This window comes from Cyclopterus lumpus, chromosome 5, assembly GCF_009769545.1.
Source record: "Cyclopterus lumpus isolate fCycLum1 chromosome 5, fCycLum1.pri, whole genome shotgun sequence".
Taxonomy (NCBI): Eukaryota; Metazoa; Chordata; class Actinopteri; order Perciformes; family Cyclopteridae; genus Cyclopterus; species Cyclopterus lumpus.
This window is the reverse complement of record NC_046970.1, coordinates 19,381,994-19,394,496: the sequence shown is the minus strand read 5'-3', so window position 1 is coordinate 19,394,496 and position 12,503 is coordinate 19,381,994. Positions and strand designations below refer to the sequence as shown.

At 38.6% G+C, this 12,503-nt stretch overlaps 1 protein-coding gene across 1 annotated transcript in view; it reads left to right on the top strand.

Moving 5' to 3' along the window:
* Positions 1-12,503, top strand: part of LOC117731151 (potassium voltage-gated channel subfamily D member 3-like) — a 64,843-nt gene extending 52,340 nt beyond the window's left edge. The window contains exons 2-6 of the mRNA XM_034533313.1: positions 60-222; positions 6,724-6,825; positions 10,646-10,738; positions 11,356-11,600; positions 12,266-12,503. Coding sequence (XP_034389204.1) covers positions 60-222; positions 6,724-6,825; positions 10,646-10,738; positions 11,356-11,600; positions 12,266-12,503 — 841 coding nt within the window. The remainder of the gene's footprint in view (positions 1-59; positions 223-6,723; positions 6,826-10,645; positions 10,739-11,355; positions 11,601-12,265) is intronic.

Sequence of the window (12,503 nt, the reverse complement as noted above, 5' to 3'; positions counted from 1 at the left end):
AAGGCCACACCATGTATCTATTTCAGCACTTCGTCTCACCTAATCTGTCTCATTTCCAGGTACGGAGACATGGTGCCAAAGACGATCGCCGGGAAGATCTTCGGCTCCATCTGCTCCTTGAGTGGCGTGCTGGTGATCGCTCTGCCGGTCCCAGTTATCGTCTCTAACTTCAGTCGCATCTACCACCAGAACCAGAGATCAGACAAACGGCGTGCTCAGAAGGTAAAAGTCAGTGTCTTTACTTTCATCCCTTCTGCGGGATTCAATGTATGGGTTAAAATAAGTGTTGTTATGTTGAAGTGTGTGCACATTCACACAAAAAAAAGAGTTCAAGCTTTCGATTTTCCAAAGGCCACAGGATTATTAGATATTATCACTGTTATGGAGGGAGCACGAATGGCAGGTTGACGTGTTGAATAAAATGTGCTGGGTTGTTGGATGGCAATGGTTAATCCTGAAAATCCATTTGAAGGTCTTATTTTTATATAATTATTGTGTGTGTATATATATATATATAGATGAAGAAAACACCAATGAAAAAGTTGAAAAGATATTGATGAATGATGGTTTGCTTTTCATCAAAAGGACGGAGGAAACATTTTTCTAAAATAAAAAAAGGTGATGCTGAAAAGAATTGAATCAGTCCTTCAACCAACATTATGCCCCATTTTTAAAAACCATCGCACACACACAAAGGACAAGTTGTGCCCTTCAGAACTACATTATTCAACGTCCTTCAACAAATGCACACACTCCCTATCCCTCTCTTTCTCAAACGCACACTTTAAATCCAAGTACCAAATGTTCGCTATCCACTTACTACACTCACCCAGTGGGCTTGACCTTTCTGCGGGGCTAGATAAGAGAGCTATTAAGTTAGAGAGCAGCTGCTGATAGCTAATTAAGGAGGGGAAAGTCTAGTTTGAATCCATAGCGATATGAAAATCCTATGTGTCGGGTTTTCTCATTAATATGTTGCTTTGAATCGGCAAAAATAAGAAGGAAATAAAATAAAAAGAGGTCAAAGAAGGTTTAGATAACATCGAGAAAAAAACATATTCATTATGGTAATTTTTAACACATGGTTGGACAATAGATACAATAGTGATGTATGTAAATTGGGGGGTAATTCACTAAAACCATTTTATTAAACCGTTAATGTAAGCCAATGAAATGTCACACGTTTAAGTAATGAAACCTTTTTTATTATTAGTAAGGTGATCACCTAAAAAAAATATATATATATGCAAATAGGATTTTAATTTTTACAAGATGTGAGGCATGATCGTTACACAACCAACGTAAATGGGAAAGAATGATACAATAAGGACGCACGCCATCTTCTTATTAAATAATAATAAGTGCTGCAGGGATGATGTATTTTTGTATGCCAACCTGGAAGTTAGCGTCTTACTGCTTCCCTTATTGCAACAAAACATTTATTATACTTCCACATTTTGCGCATTATAATCTTCACAAAAAGCTTATGTTGGGCTGTAAACAAACTACAGCGCCGTCATGAAAATGTGGGGCAAATGAGATTCCTAGATAAATTGTTCCATGATACTTTTAAAACTTGTACTTATTACCTCTTTATTGACTATTTAATTTATTTTTTTTATATCAAATTTTGTATGTGGGCATGAATTAACTGTTTCCTAGCAACAGCTACTGACAAGAGACGACGAAAAAGCTGTGAGGACAGACATCTGTCTGAGTAGTATCTCAGGAAGCTTTTTAATATTGTGACTCATCTTCTACCAAATATTTCAGAATCCAGAAGAACATTATTTAATTGCTGATCAATCACACAGATGTTTCTAATATTTAAATGTAGATACATTTCTTGAGTTGATGTGATTCAACAGCAACAAAAAGTAAATCTTCACTCTCAGATTATTTGGAAACTATTGTTTTATATGGATCTTAACATTTCTCCTGAGGGAAATGTTTAAATTTCCTAATTTTCATACCACAAAGGGAACGTAAAACTCCACAGTAAAACTCATTCTAATGAAGTTCTTTAAGAGTCAGCGTTTATCTGCCACATTAAATTAGTGAGGAGAAACTCTGGGATGCATAGTCCACCTTAAATGAAGAAATCATTAAATAAAAACATTAGAGATGTTAAATGAACAATTCAAATAAACTACATCTTAATGCAGCTTTTCTTTGCTGCAGTCATAGGGGACTAGAAATGAAAATCACTGATGCACAAGTTTCAAAATGTTAAAGACCAACATTGACCTGATGTCTTGCACACTAACTAAAATACGAGCACTAACTTGGTGCTTTTCTTTGAACCAGTAAACGGATTGAGTGGGTCAGACAATAGCATTTACTAAAACAGATTAGTAAGCTGTGTCAGTTAGTTTGCTGCTGCGCAGGTACAGTACCGTGGGTTTTTGGCCATCTGTTTCCAGAAAAAAAAAAGCTCTGTTTATGCAAAAAAAACATAAGAGCGGTGAGAGAGAACCAGAACAGCTGAAAGATACTTTAGAGCTTTAGCATGCTATAAATGCTAAACATTAAAAGTTCATTTTTGTCCTTGGAAACAGCAGCAACATAATTATGACGTCTATAATTGAAAGAGGACGATGCAAGATTACAAGATTGCAAGATTGTTTTCTCAACTGCTGTTTCCAAAGTATACAATTAACAGTAAACTGGAATTTTTTCTTTTACATAGAAAGATAGATGGACGGACAGACAGACAGACTTTTTTATTTTTTTTATTTCAGAAAACCATATATACGTAAACTTTATTCAAGGATTTCTTTCATGCATACAAATATATGAAATCTACAATACACAAGCAGTTAAAACTACAGAAAGGTGCGTCTTTTCTTTCTCGATTCTCAGTAATCTTCTTACACCGTAAAGAATGCTTTTCCACGCCAGGAAAGTATATTTCATTGGTACATTGGAAACCTGGAGCTCTGCCTGCAGGAGCTGCATTGCTGGATTGGTTTGTGTAATCGTCTGTTCTTATCTTGTATTTATAACCCACAACTGTAAAAGGTTAGCAAGTTACCAAGATATTTAGCGTGCACATGTGTGCAATTTTATTTTCCAATTCACATAAAATCGCTTTTATAGCCACGTATGTGCCACGTGTTTTCCCCGATAGTTTGAGAACAGAAAGAAGGAGGAAAAGTAGGAAAGATGCTATATATATATATTTATTAACCCTGTTCTTTCGCTCTCCCTCCCTCTATTACCTTCTCTCTCATGGCCTTACCTTTCTCTCTAGGTCTCATTCGTCTTCATTCTTCTCTAACAACAGGCTGCTCCAGGCTCCCATTACAATTATGTAGTCATCTGGGGATTTGACTTGACAAAAAGGTCTTCTCACGTAGCTTCACAGTCAGAAAAAAGAAAGTGAAGAATCCAAATTGGATGTAATGATGGTCTTTCTGTACTAACTATGTGGGCCTCAGTGAAGTGTGCAGTGTCTCCTCTTCATGTTCAGTCACCCACAGATGGCATAACTAGTCTGGGAAACAACGCCTGCTACTAATGTGCCTTGTTCCCTGAGGTTTTCAAAAAGAAAACTTCCCCCAGAAGAAGACAGGTCTCTTTTATATCACTGCACGACAAAGCGGTGCAGCACATCAGAGTGTCGCGAACGTCGAGGCGTTGAAATGGACTGAGGTCACGCCGGTAATGGGAGAGCAAAGTCAAGTGTAGCTGCACTGAGAGATGGCAGAGTGTCGAAGAAATTTTTTTTTAAAAAGGCCGGAGACGTGAGGGCAAAACAGTTCGACAGGAGAAAATGAGGAAAGGGAGGAGGTCGGACATGAAGTAAAAAGCAGAAAGGGAACATAATGCAAAGGAGGGAAGTTGGTTGGAGAGAGGCTGAGTAAAGGAGAGAAAAAAAGGAAAAGGTCTTTATATGAGGCAGTTTCAAGGCTCACTTGTCTCCAAGCTGAACATGTCATACCCTTTTCCCTGGACGGCTGTAGTTTGGCTGTCTGGCTGAGTGGTAATAGTGGAGCAAGCAGGCTTGATTTTCTCACTCAACCAAGACCACGGATCAAATAAAAAAGGTCAAATCACAAGAATCCATCATCACCTGGCTTTGAACAGTGTCGAGGAGATCCATTAGGCCCGTCTCTGAACAGACTGTAATTTACCTCAAAGAAGTTCTCCAGCCATGAAAAATCATCTTCATCACCCTCAATTGTCACCCAGAAACGCATCAATGGAATACATATAGCTGCACTTGATGAAAATGTTCCTTCATTAATAAGATCATAGGCACTGTCATTTATTTTCGGCAATCCCACAGACAGCATCCTGCTGCCGTGAATACTCACTAGCGCAGCAATGTGTATTAATCCACAGGTGTCCAGTAATGCACTTTACTCCTGCTTGAGTAACGATTGCTCAAAGAAACACAGTGCCAAAGCTGTTTAAAGGGAGGATCTAGCCTTTTTATACCCTGATTTAAAAAGGGGACTCCACTAGATTTACACACAAAGGTCAGATTAGTCATCTAATCAACTACTGAAGAGAGTATTATTGTATTATGTCTGTATATATTTAGCGATGGGGGGGTTTTAAGGTCTGAGAAAATAACGAGTGACTACACATTCATAACAACGTTATTTGATAGATGAAGAAACTTACCAAGCAGGAAGGTTCTAGATTAAAGATATTTGTTGCAAAATGAGAATTGTACTGATCTTTGGTGCTAAACCCACATTAGGGAATAAAAGTAGGGACGTTTTTGACTCTGCTGCACTGATTTTATTTAATTAATTTGAATTTTATAATATTAATATTACTTAACAATAATTGACCTCTTCATGTGTTACCATGGGCTTTGGGAGAGAGCTACAGCAAGGCAAGACAAGTCATACAGTGAGAAGGATAAACTAACCATTGTAACATTTTTGACAGAAAATAAAAATATTAAACACCAGACATATCCTTTAAATATTAACATGAATCTTGATGATGACATGAACCTGGACTTGGTTTGGTATTAGACTTAAAAACGTGTGTCTCAAAGACTTCCCTAATCTTGACTCAGTTTCAGCTCAGTCTTCTGGACCTCTAAACAAATTCAGAATGTCATCATCTCGGAGTAAAAATTCCTTAGACAACCATTTGAGCTCAACGGACCATCAGAGGAGATGAAATACTCATCACCACATCAATAGGATCAGAGTTAGTTATTCTTTCATATTTTTTTTCTTTTTTTGTGTCAAGTCGAGCTTTTAATCAATGAGAAGCGCAGGCCGTCAACGACAGCGCTTTCCCTTCAAATGCATTCACGCTTTAGGAACGGCCGTCTCCCTCTTTCTCTCCATTTCACATACTGAGCACGTAGAAACACAATCATTATCATTACATCCGAGTCTCCGGCATTCCTCAAACCTTCACAGGTATCTCGAGTCTGACGGACAATTCCTGAAGTAATTCCATTACTTCTGATTCACGTCTATGAAGCAGATATTGCTCCTCCTGTCTCCTGTTTCTGAAATGCATTTATCAGGAAGGGAGAGAGCAGCAGGACAAGGTTAAAGGAACCTCTCACCCTCCGTGTCCGGGAGCACTTGAGGCAGCTATACATTGTATACAGTCGTTCCTAATATCCTCTTCATTTGAAGAAACTCCTAATCCGATTTCTCTCTCATTTCCTGTCTGTCTCTCTCTCTCTCTGTGTCTCTCTCACCCTGGCTCTGTTAAGTAATCACATCTATCTGTTGGAGGGGTTATCACATGTATCTTTTTTGCTACGCCTCATTGTAGAAAAAGAGGAACTGGGAAACAGGTTTTCCCCGAATTTACAACAAGTTAATGTTCAGTAAAAAGGTGTGTTGTTGTAAACTCGTCAGCCTCTTATGGGCAGAACCATCACTAATGCAGGAAATCGTCCATTAGTTCTAACTCAGTTGCGGACAGACTACATCAGCAGGTGGGCGTTGCTTTGTTCTGCGGGGGAGGGGCTATCTATGCTTTGTGGTTCAGGTTGAATCTTCATTACCCAACATTTGAAGGCAAAATAAAAATGTGCAGCTTTCATTTGGATCCTCATTAGCTTCCACAAAGTGGTTGTTGGCCAAACTGTAGAGGATGGAAATTAATGGTAATTTAGAATAACACAGCATCATTCAATCATTATTATTTTTTGTTACCGTGCCAAAAAACTATATTAAATCATTATTTGAGATTCATCTGCCTTTTTGTGAGTGAGTTTCTATTGGAAAATCTACTTTTGTACACTATACGTAACAAAAATGTGTGTGCACAGTCCTGTCCTCATAAGGGCTATAGCTAATTATTAAATTAATGATTAGTTCATCTTTTTGACAATTTCTCAATTAGTTATTTCCTGACATTTCCAATAAGAAACAGAGAGAAAAATGGTATCTATCAAATGTCGTACGTGTGTATGTGCGACCAACAGTCTAAAAGCAAGACCGGTAATATGGTTTCATAATATACCAAATGTGCTTTTTGCTTGAAAAATCCCTTATAAGATAGACCGATAACGTAAAAGGTTGCCACTGAATCCAGTCTCCATACTTTTGACCATGTAGTGTATGTTGAGGAATATTATCTATTGAGTTCTGTGCTCACCCAATATACTGTTCTCAATGAATACAGAGCTTGGTTGCTGAGTTGGCAGTTTCTCATTCTGCATTAGTCATCTTCTGTGACCTCCCGCCCACCCTGTCTGATTCTGTGGCCTCTTCTTCTTCCCACGCCTAGAAAGCCAGACTGGCCAGGATAAGAATATCCAAATCCGGCAGCGCCAACGCATTCCTCCACAGCAAACGCAACGGACTGCTCAACGAACTCCTGGAGCTGACGGTGAGAACGACCTCTGACCTGAACCTTGAGAACCATCAACAGCAACAGCTACTGCAAAACAATTTCAAATAAAAAAAATGATGTGAATTTGTCAGCAGATTATAATTCAGTGCGAGAGATTAATCATAGTGTTCCTTGTCAAACACCCTTCTGCTAATTAGTTCAGTTCACTGCAACTCTAGCTTTGGAAGCAGCAACTTCGCATCAGCAGTACTCAATCATCCACACACACACACACACAAAGCGACAAACAATTGCTGCTGTAATTAAGCAAACAACAATTTAGAAGTTATTTAGAGACTATAAACGAAGAATGCAAGTTGCAGTCATTGCATTCTAGTTGTTATACGGGGCAGAGGAGATATGCCAAAAAATATCCCATGCGGGCGTTCGATGTAATCACACAAAGTTTTCTTGGTTGTCTTTCAGTCCGACACTTTATTTCATCCATGTCTGTAAAACTGGCAAAGTCAGACAACAGAGGTCGTTTTACTTGTCATGATTGTCGCTCTTGGTGATAATTAGATGGTTAGTGCATAAAAAAAAAAAAAAGCTGCTGCTGCAAATTTCAAACTTGCAGTGGTGAACAGTGAGGCAGCGGAGAACTTAAATTCACACAAACACTTGTTCCCACAAAAGGTACAAAAGGTTTTTTGTATCTTTCCTCCTCTATGATACCAGTATAGAGTACATACAGTATGTCTTTTGTCATCATCATACCTGGAGCCTGCAGTATTTTGAGGCGACTCAGGGGCAGCTGAAACAAGTTGTAAACACAAGCGTCGATGAAGTTAGCGTTCATTTAAAAGTCATGTTTCTGACCACTGGGCAAATGTAAAGTATATTCACTCTACTTTTAGCTCTGTTTTTGGTCCCTACCTTCTCCTGGGGGAAATAGCTGGCTCTGAGCACAGACAGAAAAACATATTTGTTTGGTACAGATCCTCATTATTTTGATATGAATTAAAAACAAGTCTGTTCCCTCCAATATGGTTGCAATTATAAGTCACTTAGCCTTATTACATGACGAAAGCTAGGCAATAAGGTTAAATTAGTTTACAGACTGGAAACTTTTGGGTATTTCTTTTAACTCTGGACAAGCCAAGCTAATTATCGCCTGGATCGAGCTCCAAACTGAACTTCACACACCGACACGAGGTATTGATCTTCTCATCGAACTCTCTACAAGAAAGCAAATACGTGTGTTTACTAACAAACAACTATTCATTTAATTGACATGTGCCTCTCTTTATCTCCACTTGCAGACATCAACCAACTGTCTACTTTTTCAAGTAAGTAGCCACCGCCATGTTCTCCTCCACTTTTTACTCAACCCTTTTCTATTCATTACTCGTCACCACCATGGAAAAAAATGTGTTTGGTAATGTATGAGCAAATTGCCTTCAACCCGTCCATCCAGTCCATCATTCTGTGCTTTCAGTGACACACTCCCCTCTTTGCAGATGGTTACTAAAATGCATTCGGATCTAATCGAGTCCAGTGTGAAAGCTCATGGGTGTCTGGAAGTGGTTAGAATTATCATATAAATGCCATCTGTGAGTACTGAGCGACCTGTATCCCTCTGCGAGTGTGTGACGAGGCTGCCAGAGTCCTGCCGCATCAAATTACGGCGGCGGCGCTGCTGTCAGTCAGTCAGCAGCGCTGCGTGGGTCTGGGTGGGAGTGAGTGGGGATATATGACAGAATGACTGGTTCTCTCACAACCTATAGTTAGATTAGAAGTTCTGGTCTGCTGGTCTTTTTCAGTTTCCCCCAAAGGCTTTTTAATTTTCTGACAGACATTTATTGCTTACCCAAATCACAGGCTCATTATCATAGAGGGAGATTTATTGATAAGCCTGTCAAGTTTTATTATAACCTTGCACAGAAAGAGCACACAGCTTTATCCCTTTAGGTGCTTTTAAATTTATACTTTTCACTTTAGAGTGAATTAATTCCGATAAGCCCCAGTGGGTGAGACCCAATCACTGTCCACATGGCTGATTTATATGCTAAACCGTCTGTAAGTGCATACGTTCGGTCCATTTCCTTGAACGTGATATCCCAGAAACGCCTTCAGGGAATTTCTTCACATTTGGCACAACAAACTACTTGGACTCAATGATGAACTGATTACACAGTAACACAATAATTCAAAAGAGTTTTATGACAATTTTACACATTTTACATGTCTAATACGGTAAAATTATGAAGTAGTGAACTTTTGGATAACATGGATGTAATCATCAACTTTCCTGATTGGCGGATTCATATACAAGTCTAAATACTCCCAGAGATGTGCCTACAGTACCACAGTATGGCATGGCACTGTGTGACCAAACCTTTATTATCACAGCATACAGTATATATCGTCATATCACACACCCATAATTGTTTTTTGTAAGCTCACTTGCAAAAATTATTAAATTTACTTGTAGAAAGTATGAACAAGGTGGACTGTAGGAAGTCATCTCAAAGCTGGTAAAAAAAATAATTTTAAAAGCACAATTTATCACAATGACAAAAGCTCTCCTCCCTTAAGTCATTACAAGCCATGTAAAATAAAAAAATAGCTGATCTGAGACTGAAATCCACACGCTCTGGGAGATGGTTATGAATGATATACAGTCCTGCAGGATATCTGATGACTTACTTTGATTTGTCAAGTATTTCATTTTCATTTGCCAGTAATTATGACTAATATAAACTTGAATGTTCACTGTCGCAATTTATATCTATAATTAAGTAAAACATGGCATATACCATATTAAATCCATATCACCTGATTATATTCACAACACAATTATAGAAATTAAAGAACCAGTTATTCTCCATCAGTAGTTGAGGAAACGGACTTCCTCTTTTTACTTACATAAAGAAAAAACGTCCTCAGAGAGATTAACATAATCAGGGTCACATTCCAGGTGGATTATATCCATTCAGCATCTTTTGTTACATGGAAATAATCTTGAACCTTGACAGTTCTCAGTCTCTAGCTATACGATGTAGTTGCCAGGGCCTCTGCCACAGGGAAGATCCACACATTGAGACATCAGAAAGTTTTTTTTTCGTGCCCACATTACTCTATTGTTCATGTGTCTGGATGTGTCTGAATGAAAGTCCTTGGGCTGGATCGCCACCCACAAAAATCCTTTGAGTAACAATGTTCGCTCTAGGGAGGGAATTAATTTGTTTTTATGTTTTTTGGCAATTGTGATTACTTTGAGAAAAGTCTCATTTGGGAGACTACCAAAACAATAGTTCCATCAGTTTCTGTTATTCACAAAACTTCAGAAATTGGAAAAAATACATAAATAACTGTGCAACTGCCAGGAGCATCACATGAAGCATAGTGATGCCGACTTAAATGATTAAGTAAGAGAGCTGGCAACAACGCAGTTTCATACTTGTATTAGTTCAATAAACTGAAAGGGGGAGTTTATTTGCACCCTACGTATACAAGGAACCAAACGAGAGGCAATTGCACTATTAATGGCACACAAAATTCAGAATAGAAACAATAATTATAAACAAACCACTTGCCAAGGTTGAAGGCTCAATTTACACCAAGCAGAAATGTGGTCCACTATGTAACTACACTAATACGTTGATTTGATAGCAAACAGCAAGAATTGTTTTCTACCTGCTAATAACGGAAATGAGAGTGAAAATCAACCAAGGTGGCATGCTCCAAGGTAGTCCAGTTTAAAATGGAAGCCCCGTCTGACATCTGAAGTTAATTCTGTGGACGGAGTGGGAGGCTTTAACGTAATTTGTCAACATTCATCAATTTTGTGTGTGTGTCTTTCTCTCTTACTAAGGATACAGAAGAGGACGAGCAGAAGCTGACTAAGTCCACCTCTCTGTTGGAGAGCCAACACCACCACCTACTGAACTGTCTGGAGAAAACCACTGTAGGTACACTGGAACACTTCTTTGTCTTTGACTCCGACCACCTACATGACTAATATGGTTGAAATGATGTGTTGTTTGTCATTTAAGTATTGAATTATCATCATAATATTTTCACACGAGTGAAAAAGACACAAAAACTGTGCACAACTTGTACATTACTTCAGGGTTAGAGGTGCTGGCCGCTGCAACATAAACATTTAATCAGAAATGTTATGGTATATATAAGGTGGAGGAAGTATGTTTTACTTGAAGTAAAAGTACTAATGCCACACTGTAAAAATAATTTTATTGAACATTTTACTGTAAATGTTGGACAATTTTAACAGGATGTGGATGTTCTAAAGAGTAGAATTGTTTGCAAAAGTTTTTGGTGTTAAAAAAAACAAAACAATGTGTAGCACTGGATCCGCTCTCCATTCTGCAAATATACTAAGTGAGTGTCTGAATTTACCATTAGTTTATTATTATCAATATTAATTATCTTTCTTCCGTGTATTTATTCGGCAAAGTATTCCGTACATCACTGGTGTTTTTTTATTTACTCCACATTCTGTTCTCCTCTCTGCACCAACACCTCCATGTGTATTGAAAGCACCGTTCTGTTTCTTGTCTCCAGGCCCACGCGTTTGTGGACGAGCAGATGTACGAGCAGAACTGTTTAGAGACGGCGCTGCAGACCTACCCGTCACGTAGCCCCTCTCTATCCAGCCACGACAGCTCTGTGGGTACCTGCTGTAGCCGCAGAGGAAAGAGAAACACTCCTCTGCCCTCCAGCCATCCCGTCCCGACACACCAGGGGCCCCTGCAGGAGCTCAGCGCCATCCACATACAGTGTTGTGATCGGCCGTCGCACACCGCCAGGTAACAGTAGCAACTCTCCTTTATATCCTGGGGTGTTAGCTGAACTTTATGAGATTACATTAGTTTACAATTAAGCTGCCCACAATATTTCCTATATTATTATTACATTGTTCTTGCAGTAATGGATGAACTTACCATTTTAAGTGTCTAATACCCTTTAAATGTTCAAATAAATTAGACTTACCAAATTATATAATGTCTGAACATTTATACATTCATAAATGTAACTATTTACTTGATAATAATGTATCTTTATTTTTTTATTGTATATATACAGGTATATATATATATATATATATATATATATATATATATATATATATATATATATATATATATATATATATAATAGTTAGGGAATCAAAAACTCCAAAAACAGTAATAGATAACAAATTTCATGCAAAGTCATTTACTTTAATATCATTAAGGTACCAGTGGTTGTCAAGGCTCGATATTATGCAGCAATAGAAGAAATGCATGGAATATTTGTTGTTATTATTTTTATTTGTTAATGGCTCAAAGGTGACGTGCTCATGGAAGAGTCTGCCTGTTATGTTATGTGCTTCATCTTGTGGACAGGGATTACCTCCACGCACTATGCATATCCTCTGCGTAGATGAACATGATGACATTTTTAATATATTCTGTCTATTTTTCCTCTTTAGTCGTTCAAACCTCAACCGCAAAACCGATGAAAGCGGCAGGCTCAACAGCAAAGGCAGCCGGATCACCACAGCGATCATCAGCCTCCCGAGCCCCCCCGCCTTGACACCTGATGCCGATAGCCTCCGCAGGCCCCCGCAGAGGAGGCCGCCGCTAACCTTGGGTCACCCGGCAGCTCCAAGCATCCAGACCACAACGAGCTCAGCTGGCACCAACATCGTAAAAGTCTCTTCTCTGTGA